Raw genomic sequence first — 27,179 nt, forward strand, 5'->3', positions numbered from 1 at the left:
GTTGAAACATTAACAAAGTGACACCCCACCTCTCTTTTGGTAAAACACTGGGCAGAGCTATGGATGCAAGGACCATCCAAGATATCAAAATGATAGTTTAAGCGTTTCTTCAGGCTACATGCAGTGTCTGTTTACATTTACAATGTTTACAAACATTGGAGTAAAACAAGCTAATATTTTGGGTTCTGATGGGGTACGACCATTGAGCTAAGCTTACGAGGCATTTTATTTAATTAAATATTTTTTTTTACCCCTTTTTCTCCCCAATTTCATGGTATCCAATTGTTTTAGTAGCTACTATCTTGTCTCATCGCTATAACTCCCGTACGGGCTCGGGAGAGACGAAGGTTGAAAGTCATGCGCACTGCGTCTGGCCCGCCACGGGAGTCGCTGGTGTGCGATGAGACAAGGACATCCCTACCGGCCAGGCCCTCCCTAAACCGGACGGCGCTAGACCAATTGTGCGTCGCCCCACGGACCTCCCGGTCGCGGCCGGTTACGACAGAGCCTGGGCGCCAACCCAGAGTCTCTGATGGCACAAGTTGTAGTGACATATCTCAAGGGTGATCAAAGGAAACTGGATGCACATGAGCTCAATTTAGAGTGTCCACCCGGGAGGCCCACGAGGCATTTTAAATATAAGATATATTCTTCAAGAATCGTCAATGGGTATATACAGTGCCTTCAGAAAGTATTCATACCCCTTGACTTATTCCACATTTTTCCTGAATTCAAAATGGATTAAATATAGTTGTTCTCACCCATCTACGCACAATACACCATAATGGTAGAGTGAAAACAGGTTTTTAGAAATGTTTGTACATTTATTGAATGAATATCTAATTTACAGAAGTTTTTACACCTCTTTTCTATGACACTCTAAATTGAGCTCATGTGCAACCAGTTTCCTTCCTTCCTTCCTCCGTCACTACAACTTGATTGGAGTCCACTTGTGACCAATTCAATTGTTTGGACATGATTTAGAAAGAAACACAGCTGTCTATATTTATTGTCTTGATTGTCACATACACCAGACATGTGCAGTGAAATGTGTTGTTTTACAGGGTCAGCCAGAGTAGTACAGTGCCTCTGGTGCAAAGTAGGGTTAGGTGCCTTGCTCAAGGCCACATCAATAAATATTTTACCTCGTCGGCTCAGGTATTCGAACCAGCGATCATTCGATTACTGGCTCAACACTCTAAGCTACCTGCCGCCCATAAGGTCCCTCAGTTGACAGTGCAAGTCAGAGCAGAAACCATACCATAAGGTCCCTCAGTTGACAGTGCAAGTCAGAGCAGAAACCATACCATAAGGTCCCTCAGTTGACAGTGCAAGTCCGAGCAGAAACCATACCATAAGGTCTCTCAGTTGACAGTGCAAGTCCGAGCAGAAACCATACCATGAGGTCTAAAGAACCGTCTGTAGATCTCCTAGATAGAATTGTGATGAGGCATATATCTTTAGAAGGGTATAACACTATTTCTAGAGTTTTGAAAGTTTACACGAGCACAATGGTCTCCAAAAATATGTATCTACCCAGACTCTGCCTGGATCTGGCCAAACTGAGCAACCTTGGTCAGGGAGGTGATCAGGAACCCAATGATCACTCTGACATGAGATACAAATGTAACTATTTGGTCTGAATGCAAAGCGATATGTCCAGTTGATATTGTTTCTGTTTACCGGCTTGTAGCCACATGGAATTGTCCCGTTCCTGGTTTTGTTGTTTTATTTAATGTTTCACCTGCACCCTCTTCCAGACTCACAGCTCCATTTTTACACCCTGTATATAGCCTCACAATTTTTAAAATGTATTTTTTGTTTTTTTAACTGCATTGTTGGTTAGGGCTTGTCAGGAAGCATTTCACTGTTGTATTCGGTGCATGTGACATACCATTTGATTTGATTTGAAATACAGGCAAATCCTTGATGAGAAGCTGCTTTAGAGTGCAAGCGACCTTAGACTGGTGCAAAGATTTACAGTTCCAGTCAAAGGTTTGGACACACCATTTCATTCAAGGGTTTTTCTTTATTTGGACTGTTTTATACATTGTAGAATAATAGTGAAGACATCAAAACTATGAAATAACACATATGGAATCATGTAGTAACCAAAAAAGCGTTAAAACCTGTTGCGGCGAGGCGTCCCCCTCAGGGAACCCCCCCCGTTCAGCTGAAACGGTGGCGCAGGGAATGCAAAAATATTCTTAGAAATATTTAACCTCCACACATTAACAAGTCCAATACCTCAAATGAAAGATAAACACCTTGTTCATCTACCCAGCATGTCAGATTTTTTAAATGTTTTACGGCGAAAACACAGCATATATTTATGTTAGACCACCACCAAAACAAAGAAAAAACGCAGCCATTTTGTATAAAAAAAGATACAATCACAAAAGCAGATTAAAAAATAAATAATTCACTAACCTCTTGAAAATCTTAATCAGATGACAGTCATATGACATGTTACACAGTACATTTATGTTTTGTTCGATAATATGCATTTTATATCCATAAATCTCGGTTTACATTGACGCCATGTTCAGAGAATTCTCCAAAATGTCCGGAGAAATTATAGAAAGCCAGATAACAGAAATACTCATCATAAACTTTGACTAAAGATACATGTTCTACATATAATTAAAAAGATACACTGGTTCTTAATGCAATCGCTGTGTCACATTTTTTTTTACGTTACGGAAAAAGCCTAACATTGCAATAATCTGAGATGGCGCTCAGACGTAACAATATTTCTCCGCTATGTTGGAGTCAACAGAAATACAAAATTACAACATAAATATTCCCTTACCTTTGATGGTCTTCGATCAGAAAGTAGTGGAAGGAGTCCTAGTTCAACAATAAATCGTTTTGTTTCATAATGTTCAATTCTAGTGTCCATGTAGCAGCATTTGCTACCACTTTCAGCTCAAATGCCCAAAAAATGACTTCTGGTCCAGGATAATTTTGCATCAAAACTTCCAAATTACATATTTGAGGTCGACGAAACTGGTCAAACTAAGTGCAGAATCAATCTTCAGGATGTTATAAACGTACAAAACAAATGGCATTCCAACCGGACAATCCTAGTTCATCTCGGGCTGATTGGAACAGAGGAAGCACGCCAAACGCATATGCGCTTTCAAGCACATTAATCTTTTGCGACACTGTAGTAAATTCCTTCCCATTAGGTCAAAGTTCACAGCAAATGCTCCATTGCACTTTCTACTGAATGAGGACATCTAGTGGAAGACATAGGAAGTGTTTCCAGATCCATAACTTGTTGGGAAGGGAGGGGGCAATGACGTCAAAGTTGCCCCAACTTTCAGGATTCCAAAACTAGTTTGGAAGATTGCCTGCCCTGTGAGTTCTGTTATACTCACAGACATAATTCAAACGGTTTTAGAAGCTTCAGAGTGTTTTCTATCCAATAATAATAATAATATGCATATATTAGCAATTTAGGACAGATTTTTGATGCAGGTCACTATGGGCACGCAATTCATCCAAAGGGGAAATACTGCCCCCTATCCTGAACAAATCTAAATATATTTTAGATATATTTTTTGATGACAGCTTTGCACACTCTTGGCATTCTCTCAACCAGCTTCATGAGGAATGCTTTTCCAACAATCTTGAAGGAGTTCTCACATATGTTGAGCACTTGTTGGTTGCTTTTCCTTCACTCTGCAGTCCAACTCATCCCAAACCATCTCATTTAGGTTGAGTTCAGGTGATTGTGGAGCTTAGCAGTATTCCATCACTCTCCTTCTTGGTCAAATAGCCCGTACACAGTGTTTAACACTTTTTTGGTTACTACATGATTCCATATGTGTTATTTCATAGTTTTGATGTCTTCACTATTATTCTACAATGTAGGTGTTTCCAAACGTTTGATTGGTACTGTATATTCCAACAGAACAAGGACCCCAAGCATACAGCCTAAGCAATGCTGGAATGGCTTCATAACAAGAATGCGAAAGTCTTTGCTCGGTGGCAGGTACCCTAGCGGCTAGAGCATTGGGCCAGTAAACAAACGTTTTTTAGCACTACACAGCTGATTCAAATAATCAACTAATGATCAAGCTTTGATAATTTGAATCAGATGCGTAGTGCTAGGGCAAAAAACTAAATATGCTCCCCTTGGCGTCCCTAGGACCGAGTTTGGGAAACGGTGCATTATGGGGTATTTCACAGCAAAATGTGAAATGAGTCAAGGGGTATGAATAATTTCTGTAGGGACTGTATCATACAAAAATGGATGTAGCAACTGCAGATTGCCCCTTTAAGGCATTATAAATGTGGTTTATTTCTCTCATTACTCCTACCATCAGAAAGGCCTCTTAGTCCCATTGCACTCGTATAAAAGCATGCACAAATGCGAGGACACACACACATACACACATACACACACTCTTCAACAGTGATGGAGTGAAGAGGGGAGGCAGAGGAGAGGATGGAGGGATGTTTAAAGAGAGAAAAGAAGGAGAGAGGACTTTGATAGAAAACCTCCAGGCTTCACTACCACCTGCTGTTTTCTCTCTCTCTCTCTCTCTCTCTCTCTCTCTCTCTCTCTCTCTCTCTCTCTCTCTCTCTCTCTCTCTCTCTCTCTCTCTCTCTCTCTCTCTCACATGCTCTCTCTCACATGCTCTCTCTCTCACATGCTCTCTCTTTGTCTCTCTCTTTGTCTCTCTCTTTATCTCTCTCTATCTCTCTCACTCACATGCTCTCTCACTCACATGCTCTCTCTCTCTCTCTCTCTCTCTCTCTCTCTCTCTCTCTCTCTCTCTCTCTCTCTCTCTCTCTCTCTCTCTCTCTCTCTCTCTCTCTCTCTCTCTCTCTCTCTTTCTCTTTCTCTTTCTCTTTCTCTTTCTCTTTCTCTTTCTCTTTCTCTTTCTCTTTCTCTTTCTCTTTCTCTTTCTCTCTCTATCTCTCTCTCTCTCTCTCTCTCTCTCCCTCTTACAGCTAAGGCTCTGAATGTTGCTAGGGACATTGTTTTGTATTGGAGGCTATACTGAGTTCTTCGTCTTTCAAAGAATTTGTGCAGTCCACTTTTTAACGTGCAGTACTTTTTCAATTCAGAGTATTACCTCACCTAGATAAGCACCCCATGTCCTACATCATTGTGTCTGCAAACTTTTACTTTCCATTTTTCAGGTTCACAAGTGAACACGTTTGGGAACCACTGTTTGCAATGATATGGCCAGTACAGTATTTCACACCATTTAAGGTGAAAGTTGTTTTGTGCGGTACAGATACTGATTATGTGAACCTCCGCAGAGGAATGAAGCAGCGTATCTCAACACTCTCTAAAGAAACACTGCTTCTTCTACCCTGAGTAGCCACTTACTGTTATTAATATGAAATATTTCATATCTATTAATATTTAAATGTTGTGAAAAAAAGACCCAAACTTTTCCCATTTATCAGAGAGAACAAAAGGGACATCCGGTGTGTGTGTGTGCATGCGTCTGCCTGCATGCGAGTGTGTGTGACGGTTTAGTCAGGAGTTATCTGTTGATGTGGTCTTGAAACAGAATACTATTATAGTCCATTCAGTTTCCAGATGCCCAAGGCCCCAGGCGGACTTCTCCTCTTCCACTTCTCTTTTAGTTGTTATTTAACCAATTCATTGAGCAATCTTTGCTGATGGTGCGACAATTAGCATGCACAGTGCCTTCGGAAATTATTCAGACTCCTTGACTTTTTGCACATTTTGTTACATTACAGCCGTAGTCTAAAATGGATGGGAAAAAATGTTGTCATCAATGTACACACAGAACCCCAAAATGACACAAACAAAAACAGGTTTTTAGAATTTTTTGCTAATTAAAAAAAATAATACAACGGAAATACCTTATTTACATAAGTATTCAGACCCTTGGCTGTGAGACACAAAATTGAGTTCAGGTGCATCCTGTTTCCATTGATCATCCTTGAGATGTTTCTGCAATTTGATTGGATTCCACCTGTGGTAAATGAAATTGATTGAACATGATTTGGGAAGGCACACTCTTTTCTTACTGTATTTTAGATGAACACCAAAAACCTGGCATCATCCTTACGGTGAAGCATTGTAGTGGCAGCATTCTGCTGTGAGGATGTTTTTCAGTGGCAGGGACCGGGAGACTAGTCAGGATCGAGGGAAAGATGAATGGAGTACAGAGAGATTCTTGATGAAAACCTGCTCCAGAGCACTCAGGATCTCAGACTGTTGCGAAGGTTCACCTTCCAACATGACAATGACCCTAAGCAGACAGCCAAGACAACACAAGTGTGGCTTTGGGACAAGTCTCTGAATGTCCATGAGTGGCCCAGCCAGAGCCCAGACTTGAATCTGATCGAACATCACTGGAGAGACCGGAAATTAGCTGTGCAGCGACGCTCCCCATCCAACCTGACAGAGCTTGAGAGGATCTGCAGAGAAGAATAGGAGAAACTCCCCAAGTACAGGTGTGCAAAGCTTGTAGCATCATACCCAAGAAGATTCAAGGCTGCTGCCAAAGGTGCCTCAACTAAGTAAATGTAAATGTGAAGAAAAAAAACCAACAACCTGTTTTTGCTTTGTCAGTTCGGGGAATTGTGAATGTATTGATGAGGGAAATAAAACAATTCAATCCATTTTTGAATAAGACTGTAACGTAACAAAGTGTGGAAAAAGTCAAAGGGTCGTATTACTTTCCGAAGGCTCTGCATTTAGCTCATTTTTGTTGTTTGACTTATTTAAAGAATTTGTGATTGTATGGTGTCATCTGACATTCCTGCTAGTGTTTTGTTTCTCTCTCACTAGCTACCTAACTCTTTCTCTACATGTTTCTCTCTCACTAGCTACCTAACTCTTTCTCTCCATGTTTCTCTCTCACTAGCTACCTAACTCTTTCTCTCCATGTTTCTCTCTCACTAGCTACCTAACTCTTTCTCTACATGTTTCTCTCTCACTAGCTACCTAACTCTTTCTCTCCATGTTTCTCTCTCACTAGCTACCTAACTCTTTCTCTACATGTTTCTCTCTCACTAGCTACCTAACTCTTTCTCTACATGTTTCTCTCTCACTAGCTACCTAACTCTTTCTCTCCATGTTTCTCTCTCACTAGCTACCTAACTCTTTCTCTCCATGTTTCTCTCTCTCACTAGCTACCTAACTCTTTCTCTCCATGTTTCTCTCTCTCACTAGCTACCTAACTCTTTCTCTCCATGTTTTCTCTCTCACTAGCTACCTAACTCTTTCTCTCCATGTTTCTCTCTCACTAGCTACCTAACTCTTTCTCTCCATGTTTCTCTCTCACTAGCTACCTAACTCTTTCTCTCCATGTTTCTCTCTCACTAGCTACCTAACTCTTTCTCTCCATGTTTCTCTCTCTCACTAGCTACCTAACTCTTTCTCTCCATGTTTCTCTCTCACTAGCTACCTAACTCTTTCTCTCCATGTTTCTCTCTCACTAGCTACCTAACTCTTTCTCTCCATGTTTCTCTCTCACTAGCTACCTAACTCTTTCTCTCCATGTTTCTCTCTCACTAGCTACCTAACTCTTTCTCTCCATGTTTCTCTCTCACTAGCTACCTAACTCTTTCTCTACATGTTTCTCTCTCACTAGCTACCTAACTCTTTCTCTACATGTTTCTCTCTCACTAGCTACCTAACTCTTTCTCTCCATGTTTCTCTCTCACTAGCTACCTAACTCTTTCTCTACATGTTTCTCTCTCACTAGCTACCTAACTCTTTCTCTCCATGTTTCTCTCTCACTAGCTACCTAACTCTTTCTCTCCATGTTTCTCTCTCACTAGCTACCTAACTCTTTCTCTCCATGTTTCTCTCTCACTAGCTACCTAACTCTTTCTCTCCATGTTTCTCTCTCACTAGCTACCTAACTCTTTCTCTACATGTTTCTCTCTCACTAGCTACCTAACTCTTTCTCTCCATGTTTCTCTCTCACTAGCTACCTAACTCTTTCTCTCCATGTTTCTCTCTCTCACTAGCTACCTAACTCTTTCTCTCCATGTTTCTCTCTCTCACTAGCTACCTAACTCTTTCTCTCCATGTTTCTCTCTCACTAGCTACCTAACTCTTTCTCTCCATGTTTCTCTCTCACTAGCTACCTAACTCTTTCTCTCCATGTTTCTCTCTCACTAGCTACCTAACTCTTTCTCTCCATGTTTCTCTCACTAGCTACCTAACTCTTTCTCTCCATGTTTCTCTCTCACTAGCTACCTAACTCTTTCTCTCCATGTTTCTCTCTCACTAGCTACCTAACTCTTTCTCTCCATGTTTCTCTCTCACTAGCTACCTAACTCTTTCTCTCCATGTTTCTCTCTCTCACTAGCTACCCAACTCTTTCTCTCCATGTTTCTCTCTCACTAGCTACCTAACTCTTTCTCTCCATGTTTCTCTCTCACTAGCTACCTAACTCTTTCTCTCCATGTTTCTCTCTCACTAGCTACCTAACTCTTTCTCTCCATGTTTCTCTCTCACTAGCTACCTAACTCTTTCTCTCCATGTTTTCTCTCTCACTAGCTACCTAACTCTTTCTCTCCATGTTTCTCTCTCACTAGCTACCTAACTCTTTCTCTCCATGTTTCTCTCTCACTAGCTACCTAACTCTTTCTCTCCATGTTTCTCTCTCACTAGCTACTCTTTCTCTCCATGTTTCTCTTTCTCTACCATGTTCCATGTTTCTCTCTCACTAGCTACCTAACTCTTTCTCTCCATGTTTCTCTCTCACTAGCTACCTAACTCTTTCTCTCCATGTTTCTCTCTCACTAGCTACCTAACTCTTTCTCTCCATGTTTCTCTCTCTCACTAGCTACCTAACTCTTTCTCTCCATGTTTCTCTCTCACTAGCTACCTAACTCTTTCTCTCCATGTTTCTCTCTCACTAGCTACCTAACTCTTTCTCTCCATGTTTCTCTCTCACTAGCTACCTAACTCTTTCTCTCCATGTTTCTCTCTCACTAGCTACCTAACTCTTTCTCTCCATGTTTCTCTCTCACTAGCTACCTAACTCTTTCTCTCCATGTTTCTCTCTCACTAGCTACCTAACTCTTTCTCTACATGTTTCTCTCTCACTAGCTACCTAACTCTTTCTCTCCATGTTTCTCTCTCACTAGCTACCTAACTCTTTCTCTCCATGTTTCTCTCTCACTAGCTACCTAACTCTTTCTCTACATGTTTCTCTCTCACTAGCTACCTAACTCTTTCTCTCCATGTTTCTCTCTCACTAGCTACCTAACTCTTTCTCTCCATGTTTCTCTCTCACTAGCTACCTAACTCTTTCTCTCCATGTTTCTCTCTCACTAGCTACCTAACTCTTTCTCTACATGTTTCTCTCTCACTAGCTACCTAACTCTTTCTCTACATGTTTCTCTCTCACTAGCTACCTAACTCTTTCTCTCCATGTTTCTCTCTCACTAGCTACCTAACTCTTTCTCTCCATGTTTCTCTCTCACTAGCTACCTAACTCTTTCTCTCTCATGTTTCTCTCTCACTAGCTACCTAACTCTTTTCTCCATGTTTCTCTCTCACTAGCTACCTAACTCTTTCTCTCCATGTTTCTCTCTCACTAGCTACCTAACTCTTTCTCTACATGTTTCTCTCTCACTAGCTACCTAACTCTTTCTCTCCATGTTTCTCTCTCACTAGCTACCTAACTCTTTCTCTCCATGTTTCTCTCTCACTAGCTACCTAACTCTTTCTCTCCATGTTTCTCTCTCTCACTAGCTACCTAACTCTTTCTCTCCATGTTTCTCTCTCACTAGCTACCTAACTCTTTCTCTCCATGTTTCTCTCTCACTAGCTACCTAACTCTTTCTCTCCATGTTTCTCTCTCACTAGCTACCTAACTCTTTCTCTCCATGTTTCTCTCTCACTAGCTACCTAACTCTTTCTCTCCATGTTTCTCTCTCACTAGCTACCTAACTCTTTCTCTCCATGTTTCTCTCTCACTAGCTACCTAACTCTTTCTCTCCATGTTTCTCTCTCACTAGCTACCTAACTCTTTCTCTCCATGTTTCTCTCTCACTAGCTACCTAACTCTTTCTCTCCATGTTTCTCTCTCACTAGCTACCTAACTCTTTCTCTCCATGTTTCTCTCTCACTAGCTACCTAACTCTTTCTCTCCATGTTTCTTCTCACTAGCTACCTAACTCTTTCTCTACATGTTTCTACCTAACTAACTCTTTCTCTACATGTTTCTCTCTCACTAGCTACCTAACTCTTTCTCTACATGTTTCTCTCTCACTAGCTACCTAACTCTTTCTCTACATGTTTCTCTCTCACTAGCTACCTAACTCTTTCTCTCCATGTTTCTTTCTCTCACTCACTAGCTACCTAACTCTTTCTCTCCATGTTTCTCTCTCACTAGCTACCTAACTCTTTCTCTCCATGTTTCTCTCTCACTAGCTACCTAACTCTTTCTCTCCATGTTTCTCTCTCACTAGCTACCTAACTCTTTCTCTCCATGTTTTCTCTCTCACTAGCTACCTAACTCTTTCTCTACATGTTTCTCTCTCACTAGCTACCTAACTCTTTCTCTCCATGCTACCTAACTCTTTTTCTCTCTCACTAGCTACCTAACTCTTTCTCTCCATGTTTCTCTCTCACTAGCTACCTAAACATGTTTCTCTCTCACTAGCTACCTAACTCTTTCTCTCCATGTTTCTCTCTCACTAGCTACCTAACTCTTTCTCTACATGTTTCTCTCTCACTAGCTACCTAACTCTTTCTCTACATGTTTCTCTCTCACTAGCTACCTAACTCTTTCTCTACATGTTTCTCTCTCACTAGCTACCTAACTCTTTCTCTACATGTTTCTCTCTCACTAGCTACCTAACTCTTTCTCTACATGTTTCTCTCTCACTAGCTACCTAACTCTTTCTCTCCATGTTTCTCTCTCACTAGCTACCTAACTCTTCTTTCTCTACATGTTTCTCTCTCACTAGCTATCTAACTCTTCTTTCTCTCCATGTTTCTCTCTCACTAGCTATCTAACTCTTCTTTCTCTCCATGTTTCTCTCTCACTAGCTATCTAACTCTTCTTTCTCTCCATGTTTCTCTCTCACTAGCTATCTAACTCTTCTTTCTCTCCATGTTTCTCTCTCACTAGCTATCTAACTCTTTAACTCTTCTTCTTTCTCTCCATGTTTCTCTCTCACTAGCTACCTAACTCTTTCTCTCCATGTTTCTCTCTCACTAGCTATCTAACTCTTCTTTCTCTCCATGTTTCTCTCTCACTAGCTATCTAACTCTTCTTTCTCTCCATGTTTCTCTCTCACTAGCTATCTAACTCTTCTTTCTCTCCATGTTTCTCTCTCACTAGCTATCTAACTCTTCTTTCTCTCCATGTTTCTCTCTCACTAGCTATCTAACTCTTCTTTCTCTCCATGTTTCTCTCTCACTAGCTACCTAACTCTTTCTCTCCATGTTTCTCTCTCACTAGCTATCTAACTCTTCTTTCTCTCCATGTTTCTCTCTCACTAGCTATCTAACTCTTCTTTCTCTCCATGTTTCTCTCTCACTAGCTATCTAACTCTTCTTTCTCTCCATGTTTCTCTCTCACTAGCTACCTAACTCTTCTTTCTCTCCATGTTTCTCTCTCACTAGCTACCTAACTCTTTCTCTACATGTTTCTCTCTCACTAGCTACCTAACTCTTTCTCTCCATGTTTCTCTCTCACTAGCTACCTAACTCTTTCTCTACATGTTTCTCTCTCACTAGCTATCTAACTCTTTCTCTCCATGTTTCTCTCTCACTAGCTACCTAACTCTTTCTCTCCATGTTTCTCTCTCACTAGCTACCTAACTCTTTCTCTCCATGTTTCTCTCTCACTAGCTACCTAACTCTTTCTCTCCATGTTTCTCTCTCACTAGCTACCTAACTCTTTCTCTACATGTTTCTCTCTCTCACTAGCTACCTAACTCTTTCTCTACATGTTTCTCTCTCACTAGCTACCTAACTCTTTCTCTCCATGTTTCTCTCTCACTAGCTGCCTAACTCTTTCTCTCCATGTTTCTCTCTCACTAGCTACCTAACTCTTTCTCTACATGTTTATCTCTCACTAGCTACCTAACTCTTTCTCTCCATGTTTCTCTCTCACTAGCTACCTAACTCTTTCTCTACATGTTTATCTCTCACTAGCTACCTAACTCTTTCTCTCCATGTTTCTCTCTCACTAGCTACCTAACTCTTTCTCTACATGTTTCTCTCTCACTAGCTACCTAACTCTTTCTCTCCATGTTTCTCTCTCACTAGCTACCTAACTCTTTCTCTCCATGTTTCTCTCTCACTAGCTACCTAACTCTTTCTCTCCATGTTTCTCTCTCACTAGCTACCTAACTCTTTCTCTCCATGTTTCTCTCTCACTAGCTACCTAACTCTTTCTCTCCATGTTTCTCTCTCACTAGCTACCTAACTCTTTCTCTACATGTTTCTCTCTCACTAGCTACCTAACTCTTCTTTCTCTACATGTTTCTCTCTCACTAGCTATCTAACTCTTCTTTCTCTCCATGTTTCTCTCTCACTAGCTACCTAACTCTTTCTCTCCATGTTTCTCTCTCACTAGCTATCTAACTCTTCTTTCTCTCCATGTTTCTCTCTCACTAGCTATCTAACTCTTCTTTCTCTCCATGTTTCTCTCTCACTAGCTATCTAACTTTTTTTTCTCTCCATGTTTCTCTCTCACTAGCTACCTAACTCTTTCTCTCCATGTTTCTCTCTCACTAGCTATCTAACTCTTCTTTCTCTCCATGTTTCTCTCTCACTAGCTATCTAACTCTTCTTTCTTTCCATGTTACTCTCTCACTAGCTATCTAACTCTTCTTTCTCTCCATGTTTCTCTCTCACTAGCTACCTAACTCTTTCTCTCCATGTTTCTCTCTCACTAGCTATCTAACTCTTCTTTCTCTCCATGTTTCTCTCTCACTAGCTATCTAACTCTTCTTTCTCTCCATGTTTCTCTCTCACTAGCTACCTAACTCTTTCTCTCCATGTTTCTCTCTCACTAGCTACCTAACTCTTCTTTCTATCCATGTTTCTCTCTCACTAGCTACCTAACTCTTTCTCTACATGTTTCTCTCTCACTAGCTACCTAACTCTTTCTCTCCATGTTTCTCTCTCACTAGCTACCTAACTCTTCTTTCTCTACATGTTTCTCTCTCACTAGCTATCTAACTCTTCTTTCTCTCCATGTTTCTCTCTCACTAGCTACCTAACTCTTTCTCTCCATGTTTCTCTCTCACTAGCTACCTAACTCTTTCTCTCCATGTTTCTCTCTCACTAGCTACCTAACTCTTCTTTCTATCCATGTTTCTCTCTCACTAGCTATCTAACTCTTCTTTCTCTCCATGTTTCTCTCTCACTAGCTATCTAACTCTTCTTTCTCTCCATGTTTCTCTCTCACTAGCTATCTAACTCTTCTTTCTCTCCATGTTTCTCTCTCACTAGCTATCTAACTCTTCTTTCTCTCCATGTTTCTCTCTCACTAGCTATCTAACTCTTCTTTCTCTCCATGTTTCTCTCTCACTAGCTGTGTGACACCCTATTCACTATGCAGTGTGACACCCTATTCACTATGCAGTGTGACACCCTATTCACTATGCAGAGTGACACCCTATTCCCTATGCAGTGTGACTCCATATGCTGTGTGACACCCTATTCACTATGCAGAGTGACACCCTATTCCCTATGCAGTGTGACACCCTATTCACTATGCAGTGTGACTCCATATGCAGTGTGACACCCTATTCACTATGCAGAGTGACACCCTATTCCCTATGCAGTGTGACACCCTATTCACTATGCAGAGTGACACCCTATTCCCTATGCAGTGTGACTCCATATGCAGTGTGACACCCTATTCACTATGCAGAGTGACACCCTATTCCCTATGCAGTGTGACACCCTATTCCCTATGCAGTGTGACACCCTATTCCATATGCTGTGTGACTCCCTATTCCCTATGCAGTGCACTATATTTGATTAGAGTCACTATAAGGGATAAGGGTGTAATTTGAACAGAGTCACTATAAGGGACAAGGGTGTAATTTGATCAACGTCACTATATCCTGGCAAGAGGGCGTATTGCTTTATTCTAAGTATGTTTTTTCTGTGTGTGTGTTTGTGTGTGTGCGTGCGTTTCTGTGTGTGTGTGTGTTTCTGTGTGTGTGTTTGTGTGTGTTTGTGTGTGTGTGTTTCTCTGTGTGTTTCTCTGTGTGTGTGTGTGTGTGTGTGTGTGTGTGTGTGTGTGTGTGTGTGTGTGTGTGTGTGTGTGTGTGTGTGTGTGTGTGTGTGTGTGTGTGTGTGTGTGTGTGTGTGTGTGTGTGTGTGTGTGTGTGTGTGTGTGTGTGTGCGTTCGTGTCTATAGATGAAGTCGTCTGGGGTCGTGGAAGGAGGACTGTTCACAGAGAGTTACTGCAACATCTGTAACGCCCAACTCATCTCCGAGTCGCAACGCACAGCACACTATGAGGTGAGTCTACATCACAATCACACGCACACATGCAGGCACACGCGCACGTGTGCACAATCACACACACACAGAGAGCGAGGAAGAGGCCTGAGAGAGAGGAGGAGGGCAGGGGGTATGAGTGTTGGGGTAATCAAGAGGGGAGAGTGTGGTGCAGGGAGTTGAGAGGGAGAGACAGTGCCAGCTGGAGGGATGGATGGATAGATAATGGAGTGCTGCTAGTGGGTGATAACCTGCCTGAGTCCAGTCATGCTGCTCCACTGCCCCTCTTTCCCCTGGGAGTCAAATACCATCCTCTCCCTGCCTGACTCCCTGCCTGACTCCCTGCCTGACTCCCTGCCTGACTCCCTGCCTGACTCCCTGCCTGACTCCCTGCCTGACTCCTGCCTGACTCCTGCCTGACTCCCTGCCTGAATCCCTGCCTCCATGCCTGCTCATCTGTCCATCACATTGCAGGTGTGTGTGGGTGTATGTCTAGTGCATCTCAGACTCAGACCCAGGCCCAGCATTACCTGTCAATGTTTTCCCTCTTATCTCCCTCTCACCCACCCTCTCCTCTTTCTTTCTGTCTTCTCCATTAACACTTTCTACATGTTCATTTTCTACATGTTTCTTTCACAATCCACCACTCATTCGTCTCTCCCTCTCTTCTCGCCCACTATCAGTCTCTCCCTCTCTTCACTACCACCATCAGTCTCTCCCTCTTCTCTACTACTATCAGTCTCTCCCTCTCTTCTCTACTACTATCAGTCTCTCCCTCTCTTCACTACCACCATCAGTCTCTCCCTCTTCTCTACTACTATCAGTCTCTCCCTCTCTTCTCTACTACTATCAGTCTCTCCCTCTCTTCTCTACCACTATCAGTCTCTCCCTCTCTTCTCTACTACTATCAGTCTCTCCCTCTCTTCTCTACCACTATCAGTCTCTCCCTCTCTTCTCTACCACTATCAGTCTCTCCCTCTCTTCTCTACTACTATCAGTCTCTCCCTCTCTTCTCGCCCACTATCAGTCTCTCCCTCTCTTCTACCACTATCAGTCTCTCCCTCTCTTCTCTACTACTATCAGTCTCTCCTCTCTTCTCTACTACTATCAGTCTCTCCCTCTCTTCTCTACTACTATCAGTCTCTCCCTCTCTTCTCTACCACTATCAGTCTCTCCCTCTCTTCTCTACTACTATCAGTCTCTCCCTCTCTTCTCTACTACTATCAGTCTCTCCCTCTCTTCTCTACTACTATCAGTCTCTCCCTCTCTTCTCTACCACTATCAGTCTCTCCCTCTCTTCTCTACCACTCTATCAGTCTCTCCCTCTCTTCTCTACTACTATCAGTCTCTCCCTCTCTTCTCTACTACTATCAGTCTCTCCCTCTCTTCTCTACCACTATCAGTCTCTCCCTCTCTTCTCTACTACTATCAGTCTCTCCCTCTCTTCTCTACCACTATCAGTCTCTCCCTCTCTTCTCTACCACTATCAGTCTCTCCCTCTCTTCTCTACTACTATCAGTCTCTCCCTCTCTTCTCTACCACTATCATTCTCTCCCTCTCTTCTCTACCACCATCAGTCTCTCCCTCTCTTCTCTACTACTATCAGTCTCTCCCTCTCTTCTTGACCACTATCAGTCTCTCCCTCTCTTCTCTACTACTATCAGTCTCTCCCTCTCTTCTCTACCACTATCAGTCTCTCCCTCTCTTCTCTACTACTATCAGTCTCTCCCTCTCTTCTCTACCACTATCAGTCTCTCCCTCTCTTCTCTACTACTATCAGTCTCTCCCTACTCTTCTCTACCACTATCACTTCTCTCCCTCTCTTCTCTACCACCATCAGTCTCTCCCTCTCTTCTCTACTACTATCAGTCTCTCCCTCTCTTCTTGCCCACTATCAGTCTCTCCCTCTCTTCTCTACTACTATCAGTCTCTCCCTCTCTTCACTACCACTATCAGTCTCTCCCTCTCTTCTCTACCACTATCAGTCTCTCCCTCTCTTCTCTTCCTCTATCAGTCTCTCCCTCTCTTCTCTACCACTGTGTCTCTCCCTCTCTTCTCTACCACTATCAGTCTCTCCCTCTCTTCTCTACCACCATCAGTCTCTCCCTCTCTTCTCTACCACTATCAGTCTCTCCCTCTCTTCTCTACTACTATCAGTCTCTCCCTCTCTTCTCTACTACTATCAGTCTCTCCCTCTCTTCTCTACCAGTATCAGTCTCTCCCTCTCTTCTCTACTACTATCAGTCTCTCCCTCTCTTCTCTACTACTATCAGTCTCTCCCTCTCTTCTCTACTACTATCAGTCTCTCCCTCTCTTCTCTACTACTATCAGTCTCTCCCTCTCTTCTCTACCAGTATCAGTCTCTCCCTCTCTTCTCTACTACTATCAGTCTCTCCCTCTCTTCTCTACTACTATCAGTCTCTCCCTCTCTTCTCTACCACTGTGTCTCTCCCTCTCTTCTCTACTACTATCAGTCTCTCCCTCTCTTCTCTACCACTATCAGTCTCTCCCACTCTTCTCTACCACTATCAGTCTCTCCCTCTCTTCTCTACTACTATCAGTCTCTCCCTCTCTTCTCTACTACTATCAGTCTCTCCCTCTCTTCTCTACCACTATCAGTCTCTCCCTCTCTTCTCTACTACTATCAGTCTCTCCCTCTCTTCTCTACTACTATCAGTCTCTCCCTCTCTTCTCTACCACTGTGTCTCTCCCTCTCTTCTCTACTACTATCAGTCTCTCCCTCTCTTCTCTACCACTATCAGTCTCTCCCTCTCTTCTCTACCACTATCAGTCTCTCCCATCTCTTCTCTACCACTATCAGTCTCTCCCTCTCTTCTCTACTACTATCAGTCTCTCCCTCTCTTCTCTACTACTATCAGTCTCTCCCTCTCTTCTCTACCACTATCAGTCTCTCCCTCTCTTCTCTACTACTATCAGTCTCTCCCTCTCTTCTCTACCAGTATCAGTCTCTCCCTCTCTTCTCTACTACTATCAGTCTCTCCCTCTCTTCTCTACTACTATCAGTCTCTCCCTCTCTTCTCTACCACTATCAGTCTCTCCCTCTCTTCTCTACTACTATCAGTCTCTCCCTCTCTTCTCTACTACTATCAGTCTCTCCCTCTCTTCTCTACTACTATCAGTCTCTCCCTCTCTTCTCTACTACTATCAGTCTCTCCCTCTCTTCTCTACTACTATCAGTCTCTCCCTCTCTTCTCTACCACTATCAGTCTCTCCCTCTCTTCTCTACTACTATCAGTCTCTCTCTCCCACTCTCAGTCTCTCCCTCTTCTCTACTACTATCAGTCTCTCCCTCTCTTCTCTACTACTATCAGTCTCTCCCTCTCTTCTCTACTACTATCAGTCTCTCCCTCTCTTCTCTACCACTATCAGTCTCTCCCTCTCTTCTCTACCACTATCAGTCTCTCCCTCTCTTCTCTACTACTATCAGTCTCTCCCTCTCTTCTCTACTACTATCAGTCTCTCCTCTCTTCTCTACCACTATCAGTCTCTCCCTCTCTTCTCTACCACTATCAGTCTCTCCCTCTCTTCTCTACCACTATCAGTCTCTCCCTCTCTTCTCTACTACTATCAGTCTCTCCCTCTCTTCTCTACCACTATCAGTCTCTCCTCTCTTCTCTACTACTATCAGTCTCTCCCTCTCTTCTCTACCACTATCAGTCTCTCCCTCTCTTCTCTACTACTATCAGTCTCTCCCTCTCTTCTCTACCACTATCAGTCTCTCCCTCTCTTCTCTACTACTATCAGTCTCTCCCTCTCTTCTCTACTACTATCAGTCTCTCCCTCTCTTCTCTACTACTATCAGTCTCTCCTCTCTTCTCTACCACTATCAGTCTCTCCCTCTCTTCTCTACCACTATCAGTCTCTCCCTCTCTTCTCTACCACTATCAGTCTCTCCCTCTCTTCTCCACTATCAGTCTCTCCCTCTCTTCTCTACTACTATCAGTCTCTCCCTCTCTTCTCTACTACTATCAGTCTCTCCCTCTCTTCTCTACCACTATCAGTCTCTCCCTCTCTTCTCTACCACCATCAGTCTCTCCCTCTCTTCTCTACCAGTATCAGTCTCTCCCTCTCTTCTCTACCACTATGTCTCTCCCTCTCTTCTCTACCACTATCAGTCTCTCCCTCTCTTCTCTACTACTATCAGTCTCTCCCTCTCTTCTCTACTACTATCAGTCTCTCCCTCTCTTCTCTACCACTATCAGTCTCTCCCTCTCTTCTCTACTACTATCAGTCTCTCCCTCTCTTCTCTACCACTATCAGTCTCTCCCTCTTCTCTACCACTATCAGTCTCTCCCTCTCTTCTCTACTACTATCAGTCTCTCCCTCTCTTCTCTACTACTATCAGTCTCTCCCTCTCTTCTCTACCACTATCAGTCTCTCCCTCTCTTCTCTACCACTATCAGTCTCTCCCTCTCTTCTCTACTACTATCAGTCTCTACCACCCTCTCTTCTCTACTACTATCAGTCTCTCCCTCTCTTCTCTACTACTATCAGTCTCTCCCTCTCTTCTCTACCACTATCAGTCTCTCCCTCTCTTCTCTACCACTATCAGTCTCTCCCTCTCTTCTCTACTACTATCAGTCTCTCTCTCTTCTCTACCACTATCAGTCTCTCCCTCTCTTCTCTACCACTATCAGTCTCTCCCTCTCTTCTCTACTACTATCAGTCTCTCTCCTCTCTTCTCTACCACTATCAGTCTCTCCCTCTCTTCTCTACCACTATCAGTCTCTCCCTCTCTTCTCTACTACTATCAGTCTCTCCCTCTCTTCTCTACTACTATCAGTCTCTCCCTCTCTTCTCTACTACTATCAGTCTCTCCCTCTCTTCTCTACTACTATCAGTCTCTCCCTCTCTTCTCTACCACTATCAGTCTCTCCCTCTCTTCTCTACTACTATCAGTCTCTCCCTCTCTTCTCTACTACTATCAGTCTCTCCCTCTCTTCTCTACCACTATCAGTCTCTCCCTCTCTTCTCTACCACTATCAGTCTCTCCCTCTCTTCTCTACTACTATCAGTCTCTCCCTCTCTTCTCTACTACTATCAGTCTCTCCCTCTCTTCTCTACTACTATCAGTCTCTCCCTCTCTTCTCTACTACTATCAGTCTCTCCCTCTCTTCTCTACTACTATCAGTCTCTCCCTCTCTTCTCTACTACTATCAGTCTCTCCCTCTTCTTCTCTACTCAGTCTATCAGTCTCTCTACTATCTCTCTTCTCTACTACTATCAGTCTCTCCCTCTCTTCTCTACTACTATCAGTCTCTCCCTCTCTTCTCTACCACTATCAGTCTCTCCCTCTCTTCTCTACCACTATCAGTCTCTCCCTCTCTTCTCTACTACTATCAGTCTCTCCCTCTCTTCTCTACTACTATCAGTCTCTCCCTCTCTTCTCTACTACTATCAGTCTCTCCCTCTCTTCTCTACCACTATCAGTCTCTCCCTCTCTTCTCTACCACTATCAGTCTCTCCCTCTCTTCTCTACTACTATCAGTCTCTCCCTCTCTTCTCTACCACTATCAGTCTCTCCCTCTCTTCTCTACCACTATCAGTCTCTCCCTCTCTTCTCTACTACTATCAGTCTCTCCCTCTCTTCTCTACTACTATCAGTCTCTCCCTCTCTTCTCTACTACTATCAGTCTCTCCCTCTCTTCTCTACTACTATCAGTCTCTCCCTCTCTTCTCTACTACTATCAGTCTCTCCCTCTCTTCTCTACTACTATCAGTCTCTCCCTCTCTTCTCTACTACTATCAGTCTCTCCCTCTCTTCTCTACCACTATCAGTCTCTCCCTCTCTTCTCTACTACTATCAGTCTCTCCCTCTCTTCTCTACTATCAGTCTCTCCCTCTCTTCTCTACTACTATCAGTCTCTCCCTCTCTTCTCTACTACTATCAGTCTCTCCCTCTCTTCTCTACTACTATCAGTCTCTCCCTCTCTTCTCTACTACTATCAGTCTCTCCCTCTCTTCTCTACTACTATCAGTCTCTCCCTCTCTTCTCTACTACTATCAGTCTCTCCCTCTCTTCTCTACTACTATCAGTCTCTCCCTCTCTTCTCTACTACTATCAGTCTCTCCCTCTCTTCTCTACCACTATCAGTCTCTCCCTCTCTTCTCTACCAGTATCAGTCTCTCCCTCTCTTCTCTACTACTATCAGTCTCTCAGTCCTCTCTTCTCTACCACTATCAGTCTCTCCCTCTCTTCTCTACTACTATCAGTCTCTCCCTCTCTTCTCTACTACTACTATCAGTCTCTCCCTCTCTTCTCTACTACTATCAGTCTCTCCCTCTCTTCTCTACCACTATCAGTCTCTCCCTCTCTTTCTACCACTAGTCTCTCCCTCTCTTCTCTACTATCAGTCTCTCCCTCTCTTCTCTACCAGTATCAGTCTCTCCCTCTCTTCTCTACCACTATGTCTCTCCCTCTCTTCTCTACCACTATCAGTCTCTCCCTCTCTTCTCTACTACTATCAGTCTCTCCCTCTCTTCTCTACTACTATCAGTCTCTCCCTCTCTTCTCTACCACTATCAGTCTCTCCCTCTCTTCTCTACTACTATCAGTCTCTCCTCTCTTCTACCTACTATCAGTCTCTCCCTCTCTCTCTACCACTATCAGTCTCTCCCTCTCTTCTCTACTACTATCAGTCTCTCCCTCTCTTCTCTACCACTATCAGTCTCTCCCTCTCTTCTCTACCACTATCAGTCTCTCCCTCTCTTCTCTACTACTATCAGTCTCTCCCTCTCTTCTCTACCACCATCAGTCTCTCCCTCTCTTCTCTACTACTATCAGTCTCTCCCTCTCTTCTCTACTACTATCAGTCTCTCCCTCTCTTCTCTACCAGTCAGTCTCTCCCTCTCTTCTCTACTACTATCAGTCTCTCCCTCTCTTCTCTACTACTATCAGTCTCTCCCTCTCTTCTCTACACTATCAGTCTCTCCCTCTCTTCTCTACCACTATCAGTCTCTCCCTCTCTTCTCTACCACTATCAGTCTCTCTCTTCTCTACTACTATCAGTCTCTCCCTCTCTTCTCTACTACTATCAGTCTCTCCCTCTCTTCTCTACCACTATCAGTCTCTACCACTCTCTTCTCTACTACTATCAGTCTCTCCCTCTCTTCTCTACTACTATCAGTCTCTCCCTCTCTTCTCTACCACTATCAGTCTCTCCCTCTCTTCTCTACTACTATCAGTCTCTCTCCTCTCTTCTCTACCACTATCAGTCTCTCCCTCTCTTCTCTACTACTATCAGTCTCTCCCTCTCTTCTCTACCACTATCAGTCTCTCCCTCTCTCTCTACTACTATCAGTCTCTCCCTCTCTTCTCTACTATCAGTCTCTCCCTCTCTTCTCTACTACTATCAGTCTCTCCCTCTCTTCTCTACCACTATCAGTCTCTCCCTCTCTTCTCTACTACTATCAGTCTCTCCCTCTCTTCTCTACCACTATCAGTCTCTCCCTCTCTTCTCTACCACTATCAGTCTCTCCCTCTCTTCTCTACTACTATCAGTCTCTCCCTCTCTTCTCTACCACTATCAGTCTCTCCCTCTCTTCTCTACTACTATCAGTCTCTCCCTCTCTTCTCTACCACTATCAGTCTCTCCCTCTCTTCTCTACCACTATGTCTCTCCCTCTCTTCTCTACTACTATCAGTCTCTCCCTCTCTTCTCTACCACTATCAGTCTCTCCCTCTCTTCTCTACCACTATGTCTCTCCCTCTCTTCTCTACTACTATCAGTCTCTCCCTCTCTTCTCTACCACTATCAGTCTCTCCCTCTCTTCTCTACTACTATCAGTCTCTCCCTCTCTTCTCTCTCCTCTTCTCTACCACTATCAGTCTCTCCCTCTCTTCTCTACTACTATCAGTCTCTCCCTCTCTTCTCTACCACTATCAGTCTCTCCCTCTCTTCTCTACCACTATCAGTCTCTCCCTCTCTTCTCTACCACTATCAGTCTCTCCCTCTCTTCTCTACCACTATCAGTCTCTCCCTCTCTTCTCTACCACTATCAGTCTCTCCCTCTCTTCTCTACTACTATCAGTCTCTCCCTCTCTTCTCTACCACTATCAGTCTCTCCCTCTCTTCTCTACTACTATCAGTCTCTCCCTCTCTTCTCTACCACTATCAGTCTCTCCCTCTCTTCTCTACCACTATCAGTCTCTCCCTCTCTTCTCTACCACTATCAGTCTCTCCCTCTCTTCTCTACCACTATCAGTCTCTCCCTCTCTTCTCTACCACTATCAGTCTCTCCCTCTCTTCTCTACCACTATCAGTCTCTCCCTCTCTTCTCTACACACTATCAGTCTCTCCCTCTCTTCTCTACCACTATCAGTCTCTCCCTCTCTTCTCTACTACTATCAGTCTCTCCCTCTCTTCTCTACCACTATCAGTCTCTCCCTCTCTTCTCTACCACTATCAGTCTCTCCCTCTCTTCTCTACCACTATCAGTCTCTCCCTCTCTTCTCTACTACTATCAGTCTCTCCCTCTCTTCTCTACCACTATCAGTCTCTCCCTCTCTTCTCTACTACTATCAGTCTCTCCCTCTCTTCTCTACCACTATCAGTCTCTCCTCTCTCTCTACCAGTCTCTTCTCTACCACTATCAGTCTCTCCCTCTCTTCTCTACCACTATCAGTCTCTCCCTCTCTTCTCTACCACTATCAGTCTCTCCCTCTCTTCTCTACCACTATCAGTCTCTCCCTCTCTTCTCTACTACTATCAGTCTCTCCCTCTCTTCTCTACCACTATCAGTCTCTCCCTCTCTTCTCTACTACTATCAGTCTCTCCCTCTCTTCTCTACTACTATCAGTCTCTCCCTCTCTTCTCTACCACTATCAGTCTCTCCCTCTCTTCTCTACTACTATCAGTCTCTCCCTCTCTTCTCTACTACTATCAGTCTCTCCTCTCTTCTCTACCACTATCAGTCTCTCCCTCTCTTCTCTACTACTATCAGTCTCTCCCTCTCTTCTCTACCACTATCAGTCTCTCCCTCTCTTCTCTACCACTATCAGTCTCTCCCTCTCTTCTCTACCACTATCAGTCTCTCCCTCTCTTCTCTACCACTATGTCTCTCCCTCTCTTCTCTACCACTATCAGTCTCTCCCTCTCTTCTCTACTATCAGTCTCTCCCTCTCTTCTCTAGTCAGTCTCTCCCTCTCTTCTCTACTACTATCAGTCTCTCCCTCTCTTCTCTACCACTATCAGTCTCTCCCTCTCTTCTCTACCACTATCAGTCTCTCCCTCTCTTCTCTACCACTATCAGTCTCTCCCTCTCTTCTCTACCACTATCAGTCTCTCCCTCTCTTCTCTTCTCTACTACTATCAGTCTCTCCCTCTCTTCTCTACCACTATCAGTCTCTCCCTCTCTTCTCTACTACTATCAGTCTCTCCCTCTCTTCTCTACCACTATCAGTCTCTCCCTCTCTTCTCTACCACTATCAGTCTCTCCCTCTCTTCTCTACACTATCAGTCTCTCCCTCTCTTCTCTACCACTATCAGTCTCTCCCTCTCTTCTCTACCACTATCAGTCTCTCCCTCTCTTCTCTACCACTATCAGTCTCTCCCTCTCTTCTCTACTATCACTATCAGTCTCTCCCTCTCTTCTCTACTACTACTATCAGTCTCTCCCTCTCTTCTCTACCACTATCAGTCTCTCCCTCTCTTCTCTACTACTATCAGTCTCTACCACTATCAGTCTCTCCCTCTCTTCTCTACCACTATCAGTCTCTCCCTCTCTTCTCTACTACTATCAGTCTCTCCCTCTCTTCTCTACCACTATCAGTCTCTCCCTCTCTTCTCTACCACTATCAGTCTCTCCCTCTCTTCTCTACTACTATCAGTCTCTCCCTCTCTTCTCTACCACTATCAGTCTCTCCCTCTCTTCTCTACTACTATCAGTCTCTCCCTCTCTTCTCTACTACTATCAGTCTCTCCCTCTCTTCTCTACCACTATCAGTCTCTCCCTCTCTTCTCTACCACTATCAGTCTCTCCCTCTCTTCTCTACCACTATCAGTCTCTCCCTCTCTTCTCTACCACTATCAGTCAGTCTCTCCCTCTCTTCTCTACTACTATCAGTCTCTCCCTCTCTTCTCTACTACTATCAGTCTCTCCCTCTCTTCTCTACCACTATCAGTCTCTCCCTCTCTTCTCTACCACTATCAGTCTCTCCCTCTCTTCTCTACCACTATCAGTCTTCTCTACCCTCAGTCTCTTCTCTACCACTATCAGTCTCTCCTCTCTTCTCTACCACTATCAGTCTCTCCTCTCTCTTCTCTACCACTATCAGTCTCTCCCTCTCTTCTCTACTACTATCAGTCTCTCCCTCTCTTCTCTACCACTATCAGTCTCTCCCTCTCTTCTCTACCACTATCAGTCTCTCCCTCTCTTCTCTACCACTATCAGTCTCTCCCTCTCTTCTCTACCACTATCAGTCTCTCCCTCTCTTCTCTACTACTATCAGTCTCTCCCTCTCTTCTCTACCACTATCAGTCTCTCCCTCTCTTCTCTACTACTATCAGTCTCTCCCTCTCTTCTCTACCACTATCAGTCTCTCCCTCTCTTCTCTACTACTATCAGTCTCTCCCTCTCTTCTCTACCACTATCAGTCTCTCCCTCTCTTCTCTACCACTATCAGTCTCTCCCTCTCTTCTCTACTACTATCAGTCTCTCCCTCTCTTCTCTACCACTATCAGTCTCTCCCTCTCTTCTCTACTACTATCAGTCTCTCCCTCTCTTCTCTACTACTATCAGTCTCTCCCTCTCTTCTCTACCACTATCAGTCTCTCCCTCTCTTCTCTACCACTATCTCTTCCCTCTCTCTACTACTATCAGTCTCTCCCTCTCTTCTCTACTACTATCAGTCTCTCCCTCTCTTCTCTACTACTATCAGTCTCTCCCTCTCTTCTCTACCACTATCAGTCTCTCCCTCTCTTCTCTACCACTATCAGTCTCTCCCTCTCTTCTCTACCACTATCAGTCTCTCCCTCTCTTCTCTACTACTATCAGTCTCTCCCTCTCTTCTCTACCACTATCAGTCTCTCCCTCTCTTCTCTACCACTATCAGTCTCTCCCTCTCTTCTCTACCACTATCAGTCTCTCCCTCTCTTCTCTACCACTATCAGTCTCTCCCTCTCTTCTCTACTACTATCAGTCTCTCCCTCTCTTCTCTACCACTATCAGTCTCTCCCTCTCTTCTCTACCACTATCAGTCTCTCCCTCTCTTCTCTACCACTATCAGTCTCTCCCTCTCTTCTCTACCACTATGTCTCTCCCTCTCTTCTCTACCACTATCAGTCTCTCCCTCTCTTCTCTACTACTATCAGTCTCTCCCTCTCTTCTCTACTACTATCAGTCTCTCCCTCTCTCTTCTCTACCACTATCAGTCTCTCCCTCTCTTCTCTACTACTATCAGTCTCTCCCTCTCTTCTCTACTACTATCAGTCTCTCCCTCTCTTCTCTACCACTATCAGTCTCTCCCTCTCTTCTCTACTACTATCAGTCTCTCCCTCTCTTCTCTACTACTATCAGTCTCTCCTTCTCTACTACTATCAGTCTCTCTCTTCTCTACCACTATCAGTCTCTCCCTCTCTTCTCTACTACTATCAGTCTCTCCCTCTCTTCTCTACCACTATCAGTCTCTCCCTCTCTTCTCTACCACTATCAGTCTCTCCCTCTCTTCTCTACCACTATCAGTCTCTCCCTCTCTTCTCTACCACTATCAGTCTCTCCCTCTCTTCTCTACTACTATCAGTCTCTCCCCTCTTCTTCTCTCAGTCTCTCCCTCTCTTCTCTACTACTATCAGTCTCTCCCTCTCTTCTCTACCACTATGTCTCTCCCTCTCTTCTCTACCACTATCAGTCTCTCCCTCTCTTCTCTACTACTATCAGTCTCTCCCTCTCTTCTCTACTACTATCAGTCTCTCCCTCTCTTCTCTACCACTATCAGTCTCTCCCTCTCTTCTCTACTACTATCAGTCTCTCCCTCTCTTCTCTACCACTATCAGTCTCTCCCTCTCTTCTCTACTACTATCAGTCTCTCCCTCTCTTCTCTACTACTATCAGTCTCTCCTCTCTTCTCTACCACTATCAGTCTCTCTCTCTTCTCTACTACTATCAGTCTCTCCCTCTCTTCTCTACCACTATCAGTCTCTCCCTCTCTTCTCTACTACTATCAGTCTCTCCCTCTCTTCTCTACCACTATCAGTCTCTCCCTCTCTTCTCTACCACTATCAGTCTCTCCCTCTCTTCTCTACACTATCAGTCTCTCCCTCTCTTCTCTACACTATCAGTCTCTCCCTCTCTTCTCTACCACTATCAGTCTCTCCCTCTCTTCTCTACTCACCTATCAGTCTCTCCCTCTCTTCTCTACTACTATCAGTCTCTCCCTCTCTTCTCTACTACTATCAGTCTCTCCCTCTCTTCTCTACCACTATCAGTCTCTCCCTCTCTTCTCTACTACTATCAGTCTCTCCCTCTCTTCTCTACCACTATCAGTCTCTCCCTCTCTTCTCTACTACTATCAGTCTCTCCCTCTCTTCTCTACTACTATCAGTCTCTCCCTCTCTTCTCTACTACTATCAGTCTCTCCCTCTCTTCTCTACCACTATCAGTCTCTCTCTCTCTACTACTATCAGTCTCTCCCTCTCTTCTCTACCACTATCAGTCTCTCCCTCTCTTCTCTACCACTATCAGTCTCTACTATCCTCTCTTCTCTACCACTATCAGTCTCTC

The 27,179-nt window shown here is 43.9% G+C and overlaps 1 protein-coding gene across 4 annotated transcripts in view; it reads left to right on the top strand.

Moving 5' to 3' along the window:
* The window catches only part of LOC124040327 (zinc finger matrin-type protein 4-like), a 184,047-nt gene that overhangs the window by 11,032 nt on the left and 145,836 nt on the right, over window positions 1–27,179 (top strand). For all 4 annotated transcript variants that reach the window (XM_046357427.1, XM_046357426.1, XM_046357429.1 and 1 more), the window contains one exon: window positions 14,355–14,459. In XM_046357427.1, the coding sequence (XP_046213383.1) occupies window positions 14,355–14,459 (105 nt within the window). The remainder of the gene's footprint in view (window positions 1–14,354; window positions 14,460–27,179) is intronic.

This window comes from Oncorhynchus gorbuscha, linkage group LG07 (genome assembly GCF_021184085.1).
Source record: "Oncorhynchus gorbuscha isolate QuinsamMale2020 ecotype Even-year linkage group LG07, OgorEven_v1.0, whole genome shotgun sequence".
Taxonomy (NCBI): Eukaryota; Metazoa; Chordata; class Actinopteri; order Salmoniformes; family Salmonidae; genus Oncorhynchus; species Oncorhynchus gorbuscha.